General features: G+C 36.0%; 1 protein-coding gene across 2 annotated transcripts; it reads right to left on the bottom strand.

Annotated features, from left to right (window-relative positions):
• Positions 1-454: 454 nt before the first annotated feature.
• Positions 455-23678, bottom strand: LOC131601601 (molybdenum cofactor sulfurase-like). Of its 2 annotated transcripts, XM_058873460.1 has the most exons (22): positions 23459-23675; positions 23206-23304; positions 22197-22255; positions 21646-21806; positions 20788-20933; positions 20593-20716; positions 19723-19828; positions 19597-19642; positions 19053-19091; positions 18813-18969; positions 18314-18416; positions 12651-12767; positions 12501-12578; positions 12302-12403; positions 12035-12107; positions 10750-10857; positions 9399-9466; positions 3701-3852; positions 3267-3499; positions 1281-1417; positions 986-1096; positions 455-892 (listed from the first exon to the last, which is right to left on the bottom strand). In XM_058873460.1, the coding sequence occupies exons 1-22, from the start codon at positions 23568-23570 to the stop codon at positions 788-790; spliced, it is 2436 nt and encodes an 811-aa protein (XP_058729443.1). In that variant the 5' UTR covers positions 23571-23675; the 3' UTR covers positions 455-787. The 2 variants fall into 2 exon arrangements, 1 of the variants encoding a protein (XP_058729443.1); XR_009283737.1 differs by lacking the exon at positions 455-892 and having other exon boundaries at positions 1281-1433; positions 23459-23678.
• Between the last annotated feature and the right edge of the window lie 8 nt (positions 23679-23686).

Here is a 23686-nt window from a genome sequence, read left to right on the forward strand (position 1 = left end):
CAAACCATTGTAATACATTTTTCAATTTTTTAAATTTTTAATTACGTAAAATATAGCGTTTTCTTTATCTTATATACCACGGTTGTTAAAATCTAATTAAAATAAATTTAATTAATTTGACAATTTGGTTGAACCATAATTCAGTTACTTATATATATATATATATATATATATATATATATATATATATATATATATATATATATATATATATATATATATATATATATATATATATATATATATATATATATATATATATATATATAATTCAAATCACTTAAGGATAATTTCTTAGACATGTTAAAGCATATTGACTAAATCTGTCACGTTAAACACTAGTTAAATAAAACTTCATAAAATATTTCCAAAATTATACCAGTTAAATATAATCTAACTTCTAACTATTTTATCACAGTTTTGTCATATTTAAACTAAGACATAACTCAGAAAGTTAGCTTGAATGACAATAAATAAGAAAACTTACAAAACTGAATTCCCCACCTGTGGACGAATATCACGTCGCAAAGACTTGCATCTTATTCATTCTTTTTTTCTGTAGTCAACATATAATGGCAAAAAGTTTATGACTGTTATACATTTTTGCAGTGCTCATTCAGACATTAAAGCATATATCAAGTATCCTTCTATAGAATTGTACAATATAAATTTAATAAATTATATAATATTTTATCAGAGGCATCGAATACTACTTCAAAAGCTTCCAGTAATCTTGGAAGACATGCATCTGCGAGTTTAGGAAAATGATTCTTATAAATTGCACACATCAATCTGGATGCACTTCCTGCCCCACATGCAGCCATGAATCACCTTGTTGCTGCTCTCCATTAGCAGATTCATATTTAAGCAGTATACCAAACAAAATCCTTCCCTGATTTATGTATATAGTTATATTAGACTATTGATGATGCCTAGGATGAGTAAAATATGTAAATAAATTTAGCTATAAGACAATTTGACCAACCTTTACTCTCCTGTATGATGCTAAGGTTGCCAAAGGTTCCTTTGATTTTTGCACTCGCCCGGCATTTAATGAAAGGTTGATTACATGGCATCGATTGCATCCTCCTAGCGACTGCAGAGCATATGGAAACTACATTATAAAGTTGTCATGATAATAGTTATGCATTATTGAGAAAAAATAGCAGAGTTCAAGTAAGTGTTAGTCAAAGAACCATTTAACTACAATAGTGTCCATATCAAACAGCAAAACTCCAAAAAATTTGTTGTCAAATATTTAGAAAATTGTTAGAACTTACTTTGAAATACTTATTTCCAATCCTAATGTCTCTCCATCCATCTTCATCATAAGGCCTGCCTCCAGATACCACAAGGTTGGGACGAAATCTATTTACATTGACTTTTATTGCTGTTCCGCATACGCCCTTCTGAACATCTAGGAAAAACATCAACTATAGTTGTCAAATATTCAATATTCTGAAACTTGGGGTTAAAGACTAAACAGTGTAACTAAAAAAATTTGTAATACACAAGTGATCGGCACAAGTACGGCTGAAAATGAATGTTAACTTTCTTAAAAAGAATTTCATGACATTCGATCTTGCTTCATACACTAAAATCATGTTGGCATCATTAGAACTTGATCAAACAGTCAAATCAATTAGAAATGCATTCCATTATGTATCATTTTGTCAAACAAGTTTGCCCAGTCTTTAAGAACAAATGTGACAAACAAAATTACGCAAATTATAGAGGATTAAGCTTTTGAGCCGTACTACAAAGTAAAGGGAGTGGGTGATTGAGCAAACATAAAGATAAGAGGCTCTCTATTCAAGCTATACACTTGCTACAAGAAAGAATGATATCAAAGGAATTTATTTTAACCTATTTTTCATTGATTTTGAAAAGATATACAAGATTCTTAAAAGGGTCTGTATAAGGTTTTGGAGAAAAAGATCATATTGTCAACATTTACGCAACCCAAGATATATACAAGAGCATGACTAGCGTGAGAATACAAGATGGAGCATCAAAAGACTTACTCAATGAAGCACGGACACGATACGAGTATCGGATACGATACGTATCCGATACGGCGATACGTTACTAATTGAAATCTATAAGATACGATACGTTTAAGATACGTTTAGTTAAATTATAATCTAACAAAACCAAACTCAATGGAATTGTAAATACATTACTATATTGCTGGAAAATATTAAAGTGATACCTATATTTTAGTAAGATGTTCTTAATGAAAAAATGTGAAGGCATTATGAAGAAGAAGAAATTAATCGTTGCAGAGAAAGAGGTTGCAAGGTATAATATTGAAAATAGAACTTTCTTGTAAAAATTAAAAGGAATGATACGTAAGAAAAAAGAGGAAGTTATAATTAATATGAATTAAATTTAAAATGTTGAAAATTGGTAGTAATAAATCATGAGAAATTAAATCATTCTTGAAAAATGGCAGGTTTCTGGAAGGAATTAAATAGGGTATTAAAAATGACCATTAAAAAGAATAGAGTCATTAAAATAAATAAATAAAACTCTTAAAATTGAGAAGTCACGTATCCTGACGTATCGGAGACGTATCGCTGCCGTATCGGAATTTATTTACTTATTTTTTAATATAAATAAATCCGGATACTCCTTCGATACGTATCGGCGCTGTATCGGAGCGTATCGGCGTATCGGAGCGTATCGGCGTATCGGAGCGTATCGGATACGATACGGCCTAGTTTTTGAAGTATCCGTGCTTCATAGGACTTACTTATATTATAACTATAAGGTTGTACCAATGATTAACTTAGAGCTTTTATCTCGCTGTTTTTATTCTAGATGTGCTTTCTATTATAGCTTACATGTCTGATTTGTAATCATTCTTCGTACATATTAGGAAGATCCTAAAGTCCCACATTGATTGGAGATAGAGCATTGAAAGAGTATATATAGAGGCACACTCCTCACCTTATCAACCGGTTTTGTAAAGATGAGTTAGGTCAAACTCTAATATGGTATCAGAGCCTATCGATCGGACCAGCCCACCGTTAATATCCACGCACCAAGCCCAAAAAGAGTGGTGGGCGTGAGGGGCATTGAAAGAGTATATATAGAGGGACAAATATCGCAATATTTGAAGTCTTGGGTTAATGTACTTATATAGATTCATGTACAATGATAAAACAGTCACGTCAAGCATTTTACAAATTAACTGCAAGTAAAATTGTATTTCCAATCAAGCATGTGTCTTTGGCTAAATTCTCAAGGGTACAAGAACATACCTGAACATAATCTTTTGTTTAGATCAGAAACACTTTCCTCAGATACAAGTAAAAATTGACCTTCATTAGCGAAACTGACTGCGCTATTTGTATCTTTACACGAGACTACATCTTTGGTCTTGTCTAACACAAACTCGTGATTGGAACCAGAATATCGTAACAAAGTGCAAGGTCTTCCAACGGCTTCACTAAACCATGCATTGGTCTCATTGCTGTAACTATATACCTTGTACCTAAGCAATAAAAAAAAAGATAATAGCACAAAATATCAATTTAGAATCTTAAAGTTTAGCGTTGCAAATACAACAAACTACTGATCTGCATGTGATTCTTTTTGTAAGATTCCACTAGTACCAGTGTATATATCAAATTAATGAAGTCGTCTTTAACAATACATAAGAACATATTTATAAAATGTGCATAACATCACATACCTCTGGCCATGCAGTCCAATGTCCTGTACAGTACCATCATAAAAATCTAGCTCAAGCCTGATTTTCATTCTTTCTTTGCAATGTGGAGACTCTACAAACAACATTCCCTGACTGAGGTCAATAAAGGAGCTTATAAGACCCATTTCAGGAACCTACAAAATTAAGATCAAATAAATTCAAACTTTACAATCGTGTATTGGTTTTGAAAAGTGAATAATAGATAAGCTCGTTAGCTTAACACCTAAAGAACTCCGAGAGAAAATAAAAACGGAGAGAAGAGTGAGCAACTTGAAGAGAACTTAGAACTGAATATTTTAACTTTCTCATTTGTATATCAGTGGTTTGCAGTAGAGTTTAGTACAACTATAACTCTACAAGTAAGAGTTGGAGTTCGGTCTTATTAGAGTTATATCTTAGAATATGAATAATCAGCACTATAGAATAATTAAGTCCAGCCTTAATTTAATAGAATAAGAAAAGTCTTCCTTAATTGTAGAGCTTGAATGATTCAACTCTTCAATGTTCATCTCCTCTTGTATAAATAGAGCATAATGCTCCTTTGCAATTCAACAATAACAGAATCTGTTTCTCTCTTTTCTCTTTTAGCTTTTTCTCTCTTCTCTCTCATATCTCACTCTAATATGGTATCATAGAGCTTCGGTTCTATCCATGGCAGCGATTCCAGTAACTACAGCTCCGGCCACCCCAACATCTATGTCCTTCCAACTCAAAATCACAGAAAAACTTGATGAGAAGAATTTCCTACTTTGGCGCCAACAAGTAGATCCTTTCGTTAACGCGAACAATCTTCAAAACTACCTTTACCTTCGTGACATACCGAATCGATACCTGACTGATGAAGATCGTGCCGCTGCTCGTGAGAACCCTGCGTATCGCACCTGGATTACGCAAGATCAGTGGCTTATGACGTGGCTTCAATCCACGCTTTCACCTTCGATTCTTTCACGTGTTCTTGGATGCGTTCATTCCTACGAGCTTTGGGAACGTATTCTTGCGCATTTTCAAAAGCTTACACGTGCGAAAGCAAGACAACTACGAGCGGAACTCAGATCTACAACACTTGAAGACAAATCTGTTGGTGATTATCTGGTTCGCATCAAAGCTCTTGTTGACGCGCTTGCTTCAGTAGGAGATCCAGTTCCAGATCAGCAGCACATTGATGTGATTCTTGAAGGTCTTCCTCAAGACTTTGCCTCTGTTATTTCAGTTATTGAAAGCAAGTTTGATTCAGTAGAACTTGAAGAAGTTGAAGCTCTTCTTCTTGCTCATGAGATGAGATTCAACAAGTATAAGAAACACTCACAAATGGAGGTGGCTGCCTCAGTGAATCTCACTCAAGCCAATTCTCAACCTGAAACTGATAACTCGAATAACAAGAACAATGAACAAGTTGTGAATTCAACCTTTAATCCAACCTATTCAAGAGGAGGCCGTGCAGCTGGCCGTGGTGGTGGACGCGGCCGTGGGAGAGGTAGGTTCAGCAACATTCAATGTCAAGTTTGCTTCAAATATGGTCATCTTGCTGCTAACTGCTATCATAGGTTCAATCAACAATTTCAACCTAACATACCTGCTGATTTTCAAACAATGAACCTACAAAATTTCTATCCGTATCAACCAATTGGTGGACCACAGTTTGCTCAGCCCATGGTTAACACTCGGTCACGCCCAAGCTATCAACCAAGACTTGCCCCTCTCCCTGTTCCTCAGTCACAGATCACTCCCAATGCTATGATTGCTAACACAACTTCAGTTCCAAGCAGTGCCTGGTTCCCAGACTCAGGAGCTTCTTATCATGTTACCAATGCCTCTCAAAACATACAGCAAACCACACCTTTTGAAGGTCCTGATCAGATCTTCATTGGTAACGGTCAAGGTTTGCACATTCACTCTTCAGGCTCTTCTTATTTTCCTTCTCATTCTAAACCTAACACTCCATTAGCTCTTCATAATTTACTGCTTGTTCCTTCTATTACAAAGAACCTGATAAGTGTCAGCAAATTCTGTCTTGATAATAGAGTTTTCTTTGAGTTTCATGCTGATATGTGCTATGTCAAATCTCAGGCTACCAATGAAATTCTGCTCCAAGGTCGGGTAGGAAGTGATGGCCTGTACCAATTTTCTCATCTTCAGCTTCTTAAGTCTCCTTCAACAAGTCAAGTCTCATGTCTCACCTTAGACTCTAATGCTCATGTTTCAAGATCTGATTCCAGCACTAGTGATAGGGTTTCAGTTTCTAATCAAAATGTATCAGCTAATAACTCATATAATTCTCAACATACTTGGCATTTACGCCTTGGTCATCCAAATTCTAATACTATGAGACTTGTTCTAGCTCAATGTAATATTCCTTATTCTAATAAAGCTGAATCTATCTTTTGTTCTACCTGCTGTATGGGAAAGGCACATAGGCTGCACTCCCCTCAGTCACAAACTCAATATCACTCTCCTCTTGAATTAATTTTCAGTGACCTATGGGGTCCTGCCCCAGTCAAATCCTCCCAAAACTTTACCTACTACATCACCTTTGTTGATGCATACACCAGATTTACTTGGATCTATTTGCTCAAAAATAAATCTGAAGCCTTAACTATCTTTAAACAATTCAAAGTCATGGCTGAATTACAATTTGGATTTCCTATTAAATCTGTCCAAACTGATTGGGGTGGTGAATTTCGCCCATTTACAAAGTTTCTTTCTGATCTTGGCATTATTCATCGCCTAGTTTGCCCTCACACTCATCACCAAAATGGTGTAGTGGAGAGGAAGCATAGACACGTTGTTGATCTTGGTTTAACCCTCTTGAGTCATGCCTCTTTACCTCTCAAATTTTGGGATCATGCCTTTTTAACCACTGTCTACCTAATAAATAGGTTACCAACCATGTCTCTCAATCAACATATACCATATGCTGTCCTTTTCAATCAAAATCCTGACTATAAATTCCTTAAAGTCTTTGGGTGTGCTTGTTTTCCTCTCCTTCGCCCATACAACTCTAAAAAATTTGACTTTAGATCCCACGAGTGCCTTTTTCTAGGGTACTCTACAGCTCACAAAGGTTACAAATGTCTCTCTCCAAGTGGTAGAATATTCATCTCTAAAGATGTTCTTTTCAACGAGTCCAAATTTCCTTACAATGATCTTTTTTCCTCTAATGTTTCTCTCCCCTCATCAACCATTCCATCCTCCTCCTCATCTAAAGTAACCCTTAACACACAAGCTCTCCCTCATGTTTTTCCCGTTCCTACTGCTTCCACTACCTCACACTCCTCTTCTTCTTCTCAATCTAATTCCAGCCCCACACCTAGTGTCTCACACTCCTCTTCTTCTTCCCAATCCAATTCCAGCCCCACACCTACTGCCTCTGGGTCAGCAGCAACCCCTATAACACAAACAGCCAGCACTAATCCTACTCCTTCACCCTCTTCAAATGCCAACAATCAGCCTACTACTACCACTTCACTATCCTCCTCCTCTATTTATGCTCCTAGGGATCCTAACCTTCAGCCTCTCCCCACCAATACTCATCCTATGACTACTAGAACTAAATCTGGTGTACCCTTACCTCGTCTAAATCCTTCCATTTTTCTTGTCAATTCTGAGCCTAAGAGTGTTAAAACTGCTCTCCAAGATCCTAAGTGGTTTGCTGCTATGCAAGAGGAGTATGGTGCCTTGATAAGGAACAACACTTGGTCTTTCGTACCACTGCCTGCTAACAGGAAAGCAATAGGCTGCAAGTGGATTTTTCGTGTAAAGGAAAATGCTGATGGGACAGTAAATAAGTACAAAGCTAGGCTTGTTGCTAAGGGGTTCCATCAAGTCCATGGATTTGACTTTAATGAAACTTTCTCCCCTGTTATTAAACCGGTCACAATTAGAATTATTTTGACTCTTGCTCTAACTTACAATTGGCCTTTGCAGCAGTTGGACATAAACAATGCCTTTTTGAATGGCATTCTTGAAGAGGAGGTCTATATGATGCAACCCCCTGGATTTACTGCCCCTAATTCATCTCTGGTTTGTCACTTGCACAAGGCCTTGTATGGCCTAAAACAAGCCCCGAGGCAATGGTTTGAAAGACTCAAAACCACTCTTTTATCCTTTGGCTTTCTAAACAGCAAGTGTGATACTTCACTTTTCATCTACAAGCATCACAATGCTGTCATTTACATGCTGGTTTATGTTGATGATATAATCATCACAGGAAACTCCCCTCCTCTCATCAAGCAAGTTACTCAACAATTAAATCATGTGTTTGCTCTCAAACAACTTGGTGACTTGGATTATTTTCTGGGCCTTGAGGTGAAGAAATTGTCCAATGGAAATCTCCTTCTCACTCAATCTAAGTACCTAAGGGACTTGCTAATCAAAACTGATATGGAGAATTCCAATCCAGTTGCTACTCCTATGGCATCCTCCACCAAACTCATCAAAACAGGGTCTGCTGCCTTGTCTGATGCCTCCCACTACCGGTCCATTGTAGGGGCCCTGCAGTATGCAACAATTACACGGCCAAAAATCTGCTATGCTGTTAACAAAGTATGTCAATTCATGGCACACCCCTTGGAGTCCCATTGGCTAGCTGTCAAGCGTATTCTGCGCTACCTAAAAGGAACTATCACCTCTGGTTTATTGTTCACTCCTGCCTCCACTGTTCCGTTCTCTCTGCAAGCCTACTGTGATGCTGACTGGGCTGCTGACCCAGATGATAGAAGATCCACCTCTGGGTCAGCTGTGTACTTAGGCCCTAATTTGATCTCTTGGTGGTCCAAAAAGCAAACTGTTGTTGCTCGTTCTAGTGCTGAGGCAGAGTATCGCAGCTTGGCTCACACCACAGCTGAAGTTTTATGGGTTCAAACTTTGCTAGCTGAACTAAAAATTCCCTTGACAACTCCAACCATCTATTGTGACAACCAGAGCACAGTTGCTATGGCTCATAACCCTGTTCTTCATGCAAGAACAAAGCATATGGAAATTGACCTCTTTTTTGTAAGAGAAAAGGTGATTAATAAGTCTCTCACTGTCTGCCACATTCCTGGTGTTGACCAGAAGGCTGACATCCTCACCAAGCCTCTCTCATGTTCAAGATTTATGGAGCTCAGCAGCAAGCTCAACCTGTCTGCCTCAAGTCAGCCTTTGCAGCCACCTTGAGCTTGTGGGGGAGTATTAGAGTTATATCTTAGAATATGAATAATCAGCACTATAGAATAATTAAGTCCAGCCTTAATTTAATAGAATAAGAAAAGTCTTCCTTAATTGTAGAGCTTGAATGATTCAACTCTTCAATGTTCATCTCCTCTTGTATAAATAGAGCATAATGCTCCTTTCCAATTCAACAATAACAGAATCTGTTTCTCTCTTTTCTCTTTTAGCTTTTTCTCTCTTCTCTCTCATATCTCACTCTAATAGGTCTTTGGTACAATCATTATAAAAACACAACCCACTTTGAAGTATTTGTTCGCTCTTATCCTTCCTTATCTAAATTCCTTTAATTTCAATAGACAAAAATGCACCTCCACTAATTCAAAAAAAAAATATTAAAGGAAAAATGAATCTTTACATAAATTAACCAAAACTGAATCACTTCAGCTGACCATAAGAAAAGTACAGTTCCTAAAATTTGGATCCATCAGCAGATGATCTAAATAAAGAACTTATGTATTATAAAATGGATTACCCTTTTCAGTGTAAGAACTTCGCCACTTAGGCTTTTGAGAATCCATTCACGATCATGTTTCAAGCTTCCTAAACATTTTAAGAACAAATTTTTGTTAATAGCTCAAAGATAAAAGTACAGAGGAAATTATGACACTTGTTTTTGTGAAAATTAAAAATAATAAAAAGTGGATTATACGATAAAAGCCCAATCAAACGGATTTAGGTAGGACTATGAACACTAATGGTATGATTACAATATTTTACCAAACGCTCAGTGACATAAATAGAATCCCAATCCAAAGCATTACATTGAACTTATTTTGAATAGCGAAATTTGGAACATAATAGAGAACATTGACAATTAAGATATTGAAAACATGAGAGATAAAAAAGATGATTTCAAAAGTTTGGGAACATTAACTCATAGCATATAGAATGAATACAATAAATGCTATGAGATATGATTTGTTCGTTCTAATGCTAATAAGAAAATTAAACCCTAAAAACAAATTTTTTTTTTTTATAACTAACCCTAAAAACAAATATTAAGACTTGAGTATAACACATCCTGTAAAGCTAAATCTTAATAAGCTTTAAATTTGTTATAACGGGTGGATGAAAATTATGATGTGCAAAAAATAGAAACTGTATGGTTGTAGCTGCGGCCAGAAAGTTGTAGTGCAACCAAAGGTGTAACAGTATGGTATTCGGGTTTTCCGCATATATCTGAATTAGACCATATTTACCTCCACTTATAATAACGCGTAGAATAAAATCATGTTAATTGATATAATTAGCTAATTCTGAGCCTAATAATAAATATTAGAATTAGGTTCTAACAAAATATAGGTTAAAATTCTATCCTAATAATTATATTCTATCATTGTGATAGATAAAGGAAATTAAGAATGAAATATTGAATGCTAAAATATTGCTACTAAAATCTTTACATTTACCTATACTCTTTAAAACACTATATTGTCTGTGTATTGCACATGTACTAAGGTAACTTGCCCCTCTTAGAACGTGTGTTCAGGTAGTTCAACATGCCACAGAATTTGAATAAATTGTAAAGCATAGTATATCAAGAAGATATCTCATATTATTATGATAATGTCATAGGTAGAGTATAGCATAGAGCATCTAAGATGGTCTCTTAGGATTAAGAGTTTGGTTCTTTGTTCATATTTCAACTTATGACATCACATCGTCCACAATAATATCAATATGATTTTAATACTCTGAGTATTCCTTTACCCTTCTGGAACCCTATAATTTTAATATCCGGTAGTACACAATAGTGCTTATTCTTCTGAACTCCTAATATGAAAATGGAAAATCAGAACAATGAGCAGAAATTAGATGGTTACCATTATTGCTAAGAGGCCAACTTCTTGCACTGAAACCTCCACATGATTTTATTGGATATATTGTAATTGATTTGAGATAATAGCAGGTATTTACGGAACCATTCACACCTGCATGTAAATAACACTTAAAAACAAGATTTTGGTATTGAATAACTTGAGACATTAGTTCTCAGCCTGATATTATTTATAATGGAAAATGTGATTTTTGTGACAATAAGGTGGCCATGTGTAATGCTTCAAATCCATGAGCAGACCAAATACTTTTATAGATTTTTTGTCATATTTTCTGTGGGAAGATTCTTTCAAGAGAGGTTTGTTAGTTGTTATGCCATTCATAAATTCCAATGATCAGCCCATCACGCCCAACACTCTTTTTGGGCTTGGTGCGTGGATATTAACGGTGGGCGGCCCATGGTCCGATCGATAGGCTCTGATACCATATTAGAGTTTGACCTAACTCATCCTTACAAAACTGGTTGGTAAGGTGAGGAGTGTCACTCTATATAAACTATTTCCAAGCTCTATGTCTAACCAATGTGGGACTTAGGATATTTTTAACAGTGATCACCTGATTGAATTTTTACCAAGTCACTTAGGATACATAATATATAAGCAATAGCCTGAAGGGATTAATGAGCCTTTCCTTATTTCTTACTCGCTTTTTCTCTCTAAGTAAATATTCTCTTTCCTAACTTCCCTCTTTCCTTGCATATATATTCTCAGATGTAATTAGTAAATTAGCTGGTTTAATTCCTATAATCAAGGGATTCAGATTGAGCAAATATTACTATACTCCCTCCATTCCTTATTATAAGCAAATTTTAACTTTTTAGATTCATTGAATAATTAATGTATCTAGTCTACATATAGTTCTAGTCTATATATAGTCCAAATACATCATTTATTCAATGAACCTAAAAAGTCAAATTTGCTTATAAAAGAGAATGGAGGGAGTAGTTATTATAAATTCACGAGGGTGAGTCAATCTCTCAAGCACTTCAGCACCAAATTCCAGTATGCTATTCAAGTAATTCATGTATAGTCCATTTATTTTATCATTAAAAGAACCCCTTAAAGACATTGTTACTACTAAAGATCACAGACAGGAAATTGTTAAGCGAGCCTACTATGTTGCTACATTAAAAAAAATGCATTTTATATGTATATGCAAATCTATTTTTGCATATTGGGACTTCAAAGAAAAAAGCATAGAAGTATATAATCAATCTGGATTTCAATTCACCAAGAATGAAGGATATATTAATATGGGAAAAAGGAGGCGAACCTTTCAATTGATTCCCGTTGTGAACAAGATTTTGAGGTGATATGAAGGAACTTTTTACAAAATCAACAAATTTCTGCAAATAAAACCAAAATCTGGATAAGTAAAACTTAATCCAACATTGACACACCAAGCAAGAACCAATATAGAATTAGCAATTGGAAAAAACACATCCATTGATACTTTGTTTTAACTCAATATGTTGTTCATTTTCTATATTGATAGTTCAAAAGTTTAACAAAAAAGAAAATTGGTATAAAGAATTTAAACCTTGGCATCTTCATATGTTGACATGTAGCCAAAGGATACTCTTACAGCACCAATAGGTTTTCCATTAATTATATCATTGTCATCCCAACAAACGTGGCCAGCCTAAATATAGGTATATTGTTATCATTTCTTAACACTGTCATGTAGATAAACGAATCATAATCAGTATTTAGCAAACAAAAGCAGATAAAAGAAACACCTCAGTATTTGAAATGAGATCAGTATGAGACAAGCCAAGATATTTTGCGCATGCACCTGGATTGCAGAAGCATCCTGTCTAAAAGGATAGTAAGTGAAGTTATATAAACAAGCAGAAAAGCATAGAAAATGTACAAATGAACATTCATACCCTTAGCTGAATTCCTGAAAGAGATGCCAGCTTCTCTACTTCACGGTATCCATACCAAGAGCCATCTGGTCTTTTCAAGTTGAATGAAACTATTGGACCCATTTCATGACACATTTCCTGGATGAATTTAAAACAATATTAACTAGTTCCATTTCTTAAATGGGGTGATAAACTTAGAAAATATATGAAACTGCACGAGTGATCTTGGTTTGTGTGTGTATGAAGGCTTAAGCACAGTTTGTACAGGAACAATAAAGAAATATTGTCATTTCCTTAGGTTTCACTTGTTCTCCAATGCTGCACTAACTATTGTGATACAATCAATTCCAACACAAGTATACCAAAATGTTATATTAAGAGATCTCAACATGAACATGAAAGTGGATAAAAGTGATTCTCATTACTCATTATGGTGAGCACAATGTGCATTTATACAAGACTTGAGTTGCATCATAAGAAGGTGAACATGTGCTACATAGGATAAAACCCTAGAGTAACTAACTAACTGAAATAACAGAATGCAGTTAGTGTGGTTTCTTTCTATCTTTTCCATCTTCATTTACATACTTCAATATCCCCCCACAAGGTGAAGGATGGTAGATATCTAGCATCTTCAACTTGCACAATAGATCATGGAAAGGTTGTGAATGTAGTGACTTGGTGAACAAGTCAGCAAGTTGTTCTTTGGATTTCACTGGCAGCAGCTTCAAAACGCCTTTGTTTTGTTTTTCCCGAACGATATGACAATCTATCTCCAAATGTTTCGTTCTCTCATGAAAAACGGGGTTGGAGGCAATGTGGATAGCACTATTGTTGTCACAGTAGATCACAGGAGTTCTAAGACAGGTAATGTGAAGGTCCTTCATAAGGTAGAGAAGCCATTGGAGCTCGCATGTAGCTGCAGCAAGGGCGCGATATTCTGCCTCTGAAGAAGAACGAGAGACCGTTAGTTGTTTCTTAGTACGCCATGAAATGAGAGATCTACCAAGGAAAAAACATTGTCCTGAGACAGATCTACGGGTATCCAAACATCCTGCCCAGTCAGCATCAGAGTAACCATTCAGCTGGAGACATGAGTCACGTGGAAAGAAAATACCTCGAGCCGGACATGTTTTGAGGTAGCGTAAAACTCTGCATGCAGCATTGAAGTGAGTGACTGTAGGGGAAGCAAGGAATTGGCTGAGTTGTTGGGTGCTGAAGGTGATATCAGGTCGAGTTGCATTAAGATACAAAAGTCGACCAACAAGTCGTCTGTAAGAAGGGATATCATGATAGGGGAGACTTGAGTCTTGGTGCAACTTGACTGCAGGATCAGAGGGAGTGACCACTGGCTTGGACTCAAGGAAACCAGAATCTTCCAATAGATCCAGACAATACTTTCGTTGATTGAGAGTAATGCCTGTTTTAGATTGAGCTACTTCAATGCCAAGAAAATATTTGAGAGGACCCAAATCCTTGATTTTGAAGGCATTGTCTAGGGCAAGTTTAATAGAATTAAACTCATTCATGTTATTACCAGCTAAAATGACATCATCAACATATACTATTAAAATAGTAATGGAGGATGATGCGCATTTCACAAACAAAGAATGATCTGATGCAGCCTGAGTGTAATTATGAGCTAGGAGAAATGAAGTAAGTCTCTCATACCATCTCCTACTAGCTTGTTTAAGGCCATAGAGGGACTTAATAAGCTTGCATACCTGATTTGGTTTGGGAGAATGTACACCTGGTGGAATGACCATGTAGACATCTTCCTCAATGTTGCCATGTAAGAAGGCATTGTTTACATCCAGCTGATGTAAAAACCAACGCTTGCAAGAAGCTAGGGCAATAACAGTTCTGACTGTGGTGAGCTTGGCAACAGGTGAATAGGTATCAAAGTAATCAAGGCCCTCAATCTGGTTATAACCTTTGGCAACCAATCGTGCTTTGAATCTGTCAATCGAGCCATTAGCTAGGTACTTGATTTTGTAGACCCATCTGCAGCCAATTGGTGTAATTCCAGGGGGCAGGTCCACAATTCTCCATGTACCTGTTTTCTCAAGGGCTGACAGTTCAAGTTGCATAGCCTGTTTCCAACACTCATACTTAGAAGCCTCAGCATATGTCTTAGGTTCAGGGTTAGTGACTAAGGACAATGCATAATGAGAGTGAGAGGGTGATAAGTGTTTATGTGAAATGAAATTAGAGAGAGGATAGAGAGTACCTTCGGAAGAATGATTTGGAGTAGCCAGAGAATTGCAAATATAATCTTGCAAATAAGAGGGTTGATGACTCACTCTTGAAGAGGTTCTGGTTGAGGGAGGGTGATTGAGTGATGCAGGGTCAGTAGTGTTGTCAGAGGTATGAGGAAGGGTAATGGATGGGAAGGAATCATTGGTGGGGATGGATGTTGTGGTTAGGTCAGTGGAATTAGTGAGAGAAGTAGGATCAATGTGTGGGATGGTTTTGTCTTTGGTAGAAGGAAAATAAGACCAAGATGTGGTTGACATAGGAGAAGTGGGGATGTAGGGAAGAATATGCTCGTGAAAAGTGACATTTCTAGAAACAAAGATGTCATTGGTATGAAAGTCAAGGAGGATGTATCCTTTCATACCTGATTTGTAACCAAGGAATAAGGATTTTCTAGCTTTTGGATCAAGTTTGGTTCGATGGGCTTGAAGGGAAGATGCATAGCATAGAGATCCAAAGACTTTGAATGAGGAAATATCAGGGAGTTGGTTATGGAGGACTTGATATGGAGATTGGTTTTGGAGAATAGGGGTAGGTACTCTATTAATGATAAAAGTTGCAAACTGAAGGGCATAAGACCAAAAAACTTTGGGAAGTTTGGACTGATAGAGAATGGCACGACCAACATTTAATAAGTGTTGGTGTTTCCGTTCAACTCTGCCATTCTGCTGAGGGTTTTCAACGCATGATCTTTGGTGAATGATGCCTTTAGAAGCATAAAAATGGTGGAGCATAAACTCTGGGCCATTGTCAGTTCGTACAGTTTTGGGTGTGATGTGAAATTGGTTGTGGACCATAGTGATGAAGTTTTGAACCTGAGAAGATGCCTCAGATTTGGATTTCATAAGAATGATCCACACAAATCTAGTGTGATCATCTAAAACAGTGAGGAAATATTTATGGTTATGAATGGATGGTGTGGCTATGGGACCCCAAATATCAAAATGTAAAAGTTCAAATTTGTGTGCAGCAATAGAAGAACTCAAATGATACGGTAATTTCTTTTGTTTGGCCAAATGGCATATATCACAAGTAGCATCATTATCATGTACAACAGAAGAATACAATTTGGACATAAGAGCTATTCTACTAGAGGAAACATGCCCTAGCCTAAAATGCCATAAGGCAGACTTGGGAATGGTAGTATTTTGAGGCTTGTCAACAAGACAGTTATTGGCTAAGGATGAATAGCTTGGTTGGGAGACTGATGAGTAAGGAAAGGCTTTGGCTTCAATGTGAGGATCCTTTAATTGCAAGATATATAAGCCATTCTCTTTGCTACCCAAACCAATCGTCCTCTTGGTATTCAATTCCTGTAAAATACAATGGTCAACAGAAAAAATAGCTGAGCATTTCAAGTCACGACAAAGTTTAGAAACTGAAATAAGATTTAAATTGAAATCAGGAGCATATAAAACATGATTGAGATAAAGGATAGGAGAGAAAATGATGTTGCCAGCATAGTGAACCATAGTGCAATTTCCATTTGGTAAGGTAATTTTGACAGGTTGGATTTTGTAGTAGGATTCAAATAATTCTAAAGAAGCACACACATGATCGTTAGCACCTGAGTCTAAGATCCATGAAGGAAATGATTTTTGGAAAGCAGCATTACAAGTACTACCTGAGGAATCATGTGGAGCACTTGAAGAAACCTGATTGGTAGTAGAAGTATGAGTAGAAGAAGGAGTGCTGGATTGTTGTAAGAGGCTAATGAGTTGATCATATTGAGCTTGAGTGATGGGCATCTGCTGGCTTGTGTTGGAAGTAACAGCGGACTCATCAGGCAATTGAGAAGATGAAGAAGCATCAGACTGATTCACATTAACAGAAGCTTTATTCTTGTTGAAATTGGGGTGGCCATGCTTTTGGTAACAAAAGTCAACTGTATGGCCAGATCGATTGCAAAAGGTGCAAACTCGAGGAGTGTTCTTGTTGTTAGTGTAGCCACCTTTGTATCTTGAGTCTTTATGTGCAGCATTGACCAAGATAGAAGTATCATCCACAACATCTAATTTCTTGTGATGGCTCTCTTCTTGAACAACAAGAGAGTAAATGCGATTTATGGAAGGAAGAGGGTCCATGAGCAAGACCTGAGTCTTAACAACAGAGAAAGAGTCATTTAAACCAGTGAGGAACTGTATGGCTTGTTCCTCAAGTTTGTGTTCTTGAGCTTTTCTCACAGCATTGCATCTACATCTAAGGGAACAAGTGCATATAGGTAATGGCCTATGAGAATAAAGTTCTTCCCACAGTGCTTTCAGCTCAAGAAAATATTCCATGACAGTTTTGGTATCTTGCTTCAAATTGTTAATTTTGGATCGTAATGTGAGAATGCGAATACGATCAGCTTTAGAAAAACGCTCACGTAAATCATTCCAAGCAGTCAATGCATAATCATGATAAAGAATGGTAGGTGCAATTTGATCACTAACCGAGTTGATTATCCATGAGAGAATGAGATGGTTACAACGTTCCCATTGAGAAAAATTAAGGTCATCATCGGGAGGAATCTCCATGGATCCATCAACAAACTTTGCTTTGTTCTTGGCTCCCAAGGCACGTTGCATGGATTTGCTCCATGATAAGTAGTTGGAGCCATCAAGCTTGGGACTGATGTTAACCGAATTCGGACCTTCACTTGGATGAACATAGTAGATAGAATCAAGATCAAGTTGATGATTGGGAGCTACGCGCGGCGGCATGGTTGGATCGATGAGAAAGAGCAGCAAGAAACTGCAATGAGAAGTGACAGAAAGAAGATGAAAATCTTCAACAACGAAGAGCGTAACAGAAAACAGATGAGGATATGGCTTCGCAAGAGTGCGAGGCAGTGAGAAATGCAGAAAAAAGGAAGAAGATCGCTATGGAGATGGAGATAAAATGTGAATCAGTGAAACGAAGCGATCAAGAAAGAAGAAGGAGAATGAGAACTTGTTCATGGATGGAAAACTGATACCATATTAAGAGATCTCAACATGAACATGAAAGTGGATAAAAGTGATTCTCATTACTCATTATGGTGAGCACAATGTGCATTTATACAAGACTTGAGTTGCATCATAAGAAGGTGAACATGTGCTACATAGGATAAAACCCTAGAGTAACTAACTAACTGAAATAACAGAATGCAGTTAGTGTGGTTTCTTTCTATCTTTTCCATCTTCATTTACATACTTCAATATGTTACTCTATCCAACAAATCACTTGGAACTCCTCTCTATGTTCTCATTACTGAAAACAGTCTTCATAAATAAATAAATAAATAAATAAATAAATAAATAATAATAATAATATTAATATTAATAACTTAATAATAAAAACCAACCAATGGCCATAAGTCTTGTAACTGTTAAAGAACAAATAACTAGTGCATATAAAACTATAAATTAGACACCAACTAAAATGTGCACTGTTCACAGACTAACCATTGAATTATGACATCCATAGAGAATGCAAACATGGGATCCATTGCTATGCCTTAGGGCCAAAAGTGTTTTCCTTGTATACAGAGCAAGAGATGTCGTATGTCTACAAGACAACAATTTTTGAAAGCTTTAAAACATAAAATTTCATACACTAATATTTAAACAACTTTAAGGAAACAACTTTTCTCTTCCAACATTTCTATTTAGGCACCTTTCAAGGTAAATCTTTTTTATATGCAAGGATTGCCTTAGCCACCCTCACCCCAAGGACACCTAGGGCATGGAGTTTTCCTCGTATACAAATGGCCCAATAACTGAACTAGGATAGGCTCTAAGAGTAGTATTATTGAAATAGACAATCCTCAGGAACTATAAATAATAGTTTATACTATGCAATGCTTTTTATTAAAAGTTGACGGTTATCTATTAGGAAAACATTGGTAATCCCCTTTTTATTGGAACCATGTTCATGTTAAATTCTGTCTTAAATTATGCATACCTTGATATTGCTGATACAGTTAGAGAATTCAGTATTTCGAAGCCATGGCGGATAGATGCTATGCTCAAGAATGAAACAGTTCCATCCTCAAAGAGTTCCTCAATACCTTCCCTTCTTTTAATGAAATCAATGTCAGCAATGGATGCAGCAACTGTTCCTGTTATAGGGTCCGACCAATCAATTAAGAAGTGAAAACCTCCACTAAACAACATAGAGGCGAGAAACCACTAAGCCACAAACCTCCACTAAAATACGACTTCTTCAATAACTTGGCAGCATCTGCAATGCAAATAATCAAGAGGATAATCAATAAGAGACAAACTTTAAAAATGGTCAAATTAATTCCAAATGTAGGATCATAACTAAACTTCATTTGAATTCAAAACTAAGGCAGATAAGGATTATGTAACGTATAATCTTAGCAAAACTGGAAGTAATTTTAAATTAATAGGAAATAAAATTATTCTAATCTAAACAGAGAATAAAATATGAAATTATCCTGATCAGTCACAATCTTTCCTGCACTGACATTGCTGGCTAATAAATGTGTTCATATCAAATCCCTATTCATTTTTTAGTTGAAACAATATTTCAATAAGAAAACCAAAGCATAAAAATAGAAGATAAGGCAACCTCATTACAAAATACAAAACAAAACAAAAAATACACCATCAAACTAAAACAACAAATGAAATTAGTACAATGGTAAGAAGACGAGAATTATTGAATCTTGAGAACAACATAAAATCAGGATACATTAATTGCTCACAAGCCAGTAGCTTACCATTTCGAACAATGAGAGCTCCAAGCCCAGTAGGATAGCCAAACAGCTAAGAAAATGAACAATAGAAAACCTCAAAATTCAAAGTAATCCTTGATCAAAACAAAATTTAAACATTAAACCTTATACCTTGTAAAATGAAAGTGCAACAAAGTCTACGGGATACTTGGACAAATCAGGTGGCATGGTAGCAGATCCTTTTGCAGCATCAATCAAGACTAACCATCGTCTATTTCTTATGAACCAAAAAAATATATGCAAATAAGCAATCATTGATTATTTAAAAAGTTTCATAGATAAACGAAGCTCTCCCTCCCGCTGCTCTCTCTGTATATATGTGAGACTGTGCACGTTGTTAACTTTATTAACTATTGTCAATAGCTCTTTGTTTGTACAGATTATTTTCATTATTCCTCATTGCTTGCTATTAGGATTCAGACATATTAACTTCCTATAATCCTAGGCGTGTAGCTAACATCATTCATTAACATCAGTATACATAATGTAAATCACCTTGACAGAATTTTTATTCAACGAACAACGAACAATATTCGGAAATTATAAATTGATATTCCAAGTTAATGTTAGATCACCCAGCCTGAAAGAATCTAATTTAGCGTATTATCATCCCTCTTCTAGTAATTACCACAAGCAGCAGATGTGTTTGATATTGGTCAAGAGATTGTAAAGTTGCATTGTAAAGCTATCTACCCATTGAGGAAAACCATAAAATTGGAAGTAATGGGAAAAGTCCCAAAGTAAACAGCTCAATATCAAAGGCCGGTGGGAAAATCAATACACCCAAGACATTTCTGACTAGACATACCATATATGTTCAAATCGATGTAACAAAGAGCTCTATTAATTTTACTAGTTCCTGCCATATGACGGACTATAGTGGCAAATAGTTGAATGTGCATAAGTCATGACACTTTTAGGTTATTTAGACAAAAGGGATGCGCATAAGGAGTTAATAAGAAAAATGATTGTGTAAATTACTTGCAAACTGAAGTTCCTAAAATCCTGCTTGAGTCTTCCTTGATAATCTTCACCAAGTCAAGGTCGAATCTCAACCCAGAGAAATTGCACTCTGAGGGAAAGGCAAACAAATTATACACATCACCTGCATGGAACAAACAGATATAAGACAATAAATTTAAAGCCCATGAACATACCCGTGACCTTAAATGTTACCCGTTGGTTCTCCCTCCTGCAATCCAGCCACTTTTCTTCTTTGTGCTTGATGCAGTGATATCTTTGTAGAAAATTCTTCTTCTAGTCTAGGATTTACATCTTCAATATCTACTGCAATGGCCGCGGCTCCTTGACCAAGAGCATATCTAATACAAGTTATGGAAGTGCACAGACTAGAGTTGGTGGGCGTTTGAAAGAGCTCGTTTGAATTTCTTGGTACATAAACACATGTGTATGTGTTTGGAAGTGCTTTTAAAATTATGGTGTGCTTTTGGGATGATTTGTTTCGTTATTTTTTCCATAAATTATGTAAAATAGCTTATAGAAACAATTTATGTTGAGTTTATGCTGCACTCACCCTCATTTCCTCCTCGACTGTACAAACATAGTATACCAACACTCTCATACGGTAAGCTCTGATTGAGTTGGTATTTAATTAAATTGTTCACCAGATGCTCTCGTAATCATCTAACAAAGCAAGGTAATCATAACAGTTACCACATTTAGATTTGTCAGAAAGTGACAAGACCATTTTACTAAAGTAATGATTTCTAGAAAAAGACGATTAAACTCAATAAATACGCAAAGGAGATAAGCCCAAACATGAGATTATACTGAATCAGTATAAAATATCACATAAGAATTAGTTGAGTTCTCAAGTCCAGCAGAACAGAAAAATGATATAAAATATAAATTAAAAGAAAGAGAGAAAACTGAATTAGAGTCACGTCAGGGACAAAAAAATCTGGCTCACCCGGTTCCAAAACTCGTCCCATTTTATTAAATTTAATTGCATTGTATCATCAGCAGGGATATATTGAACAAAACTAGTACGGTTTCAATTTTTGGGGAGGATACTCTCTTATACCAAGAACACTGTTATGATTCTCCATCGTATACATAAAAGTACTGTTACAACTCCATGGAAAAGCCTCTCCAACAATTTTCAATGCTGCTGTTGCCCCTGAGGTAAATATACATTTGTAGTCTTCGGGAGAAGCATTGCAGTAGTCAAGGACCTGTATGACTGATAGTTTCAAATCTGGGCAAATTGTAGAATTTTCTAGAACATGTATCAAAAAGTACTAAAAAAGAACACCAACAATATTTTCCTGTTGGCCTATCATAGCCCACCCACCTTATTAAAGAAAAACAAGGTAAACCTCATGCAAGTTGCAAGGTATGGCATCCAACAAACTAGATAACTAGCAGTCACTCGTGGAAATCTAGTACTCATTCCTATACCATATAGCATGGTATATAGAATAACAAATATTTGAATAAAATATTGACAGAAACTTTTGTCTAGCTAAAGATCAATTAACAAAGAATCTAATAGCAATTTATCATTGCTACTAGTTATAAACTAGGCAGTTGACATATTTAAATAATTACATATTTGCTTGTACCTGCTGGCGGGCATCCCTTACAATCTCGAAAGTTGCAGAACTGGAATCACTTTGGCTATCTAGCATTATGATTAAGGAAATTCACTTCATAAAGCCAGTGCCAACTAGCATTAAATTAACTTACTCTGCATTAAGTATTTAACAATTTTGTTTCTTTCTTAAACAGAATCTAGAAACAGAAAGTCAGTTTCTGATTAGCCTCTAGCTTATGCGGAGCTTCTTATTAAGTAAGTCTATAGATTTTTACTTAAAGTAAAGTCAGTATAAACGTATAGGTATTAAGCTGCAGAAGATTCTATAATCACATTTTCAGTAATAATATACCATTTGATTCTATAATAAACATTGCTTAAAAAACTAGAAAGATTCTTTAAATATTTCCTATTTCTAGAAATTGTTGGGAAGTTTATCCAAAGTAAGCCAGGTAAGTACACGACTAAAAGTGTCATGCTGATACACAAATGGTCATCGGCGCAATACAAATACTCGGCATTCTTCTCTTAATTCGGATAATCTCTATCCAGTAATTGTGAATTTCACTCCGATTATCATCCTTCGACCAACCCACAACTCAATCGGAAACAGAATATCGGCTATAGTAGCAGCATCATATCACTATAGCCTAACATCATTTTAACAAACGGCCATTGTTCCACAATGCACAATTTAGTACAAAGTGTTGTCAAACGGCGGCTACATCTTTATAGCATTGGATAATTTGAACAAATCACTATTTTCCACAATCTTTAACTGATAAAAACCATTGTCATGTAATGCTAAGAACACTCACTTTATCCCTCTCTTATTGCGTGAACTCATCTCGATTTCACCACCTTATGTCTCTTTAGATTAACCGCTTATAGCAAAAACTCTAATCAATTTCTATACCAAAAGATTCAAAAAAAGTTAAAATGTTTTCATATATGCTATTTTGAAGAACTTGTGAAAATAAGCTAAAAACAACTTATTTACGGAGAATGTAAATTACGAACTATATGAATAAGGATACGTGGATTTCCATATACGTTACTAGTAAGATCCTTGAAAACTGAATCCATTTGCAGCTCAGAGTACAAAGTTGCACCGGCATGATCCAAGTACACAAGATCTGTGTGTAATTCCAAAATCAACAAATTGTAATCAGCAAACAACTTCAAAATCAAAAGTACCAACTCATAATCACATAACAACTATATGAAAACCTAAGGAATTTTCTTCTGATTTTCCAAACTTGTGGGATATAGAAAAGGAAGTAGTAGAACCTTGTAATCTGTTGAATTCAGTAGCTCGAATTTGATCAATAGTTTTGGAGCCATTGGGATAACCGTAATGTTCGCCGAACTCCTTCAGAAATTCTTCTTTGGCGGTTGCCATACGGAAACGAAGAAGACTAGTCTAGACTCTAGACGAATCGACTGCAGACGAATGCGGAAAAACTTGAACGAGTTAGTTGAGTTACTTTATATCTTTCTTTTCATCGTGACGCAGAA

This window comes from Vicia villosa, linkage group LG5 (assembly GCF_029867415.1).
Source record: "Vicia villosa cultivar HV-30 ecotype Madison, WI linkage group LG5, Vvil1.0, whole genome shotgun sequence".
Lineage (NCBI taxonomy): Eukaryota > Viridiplantae > Streptophyta > Magnoliopsida > Fabales > Fabaceae > Vicia > Vicia villosa.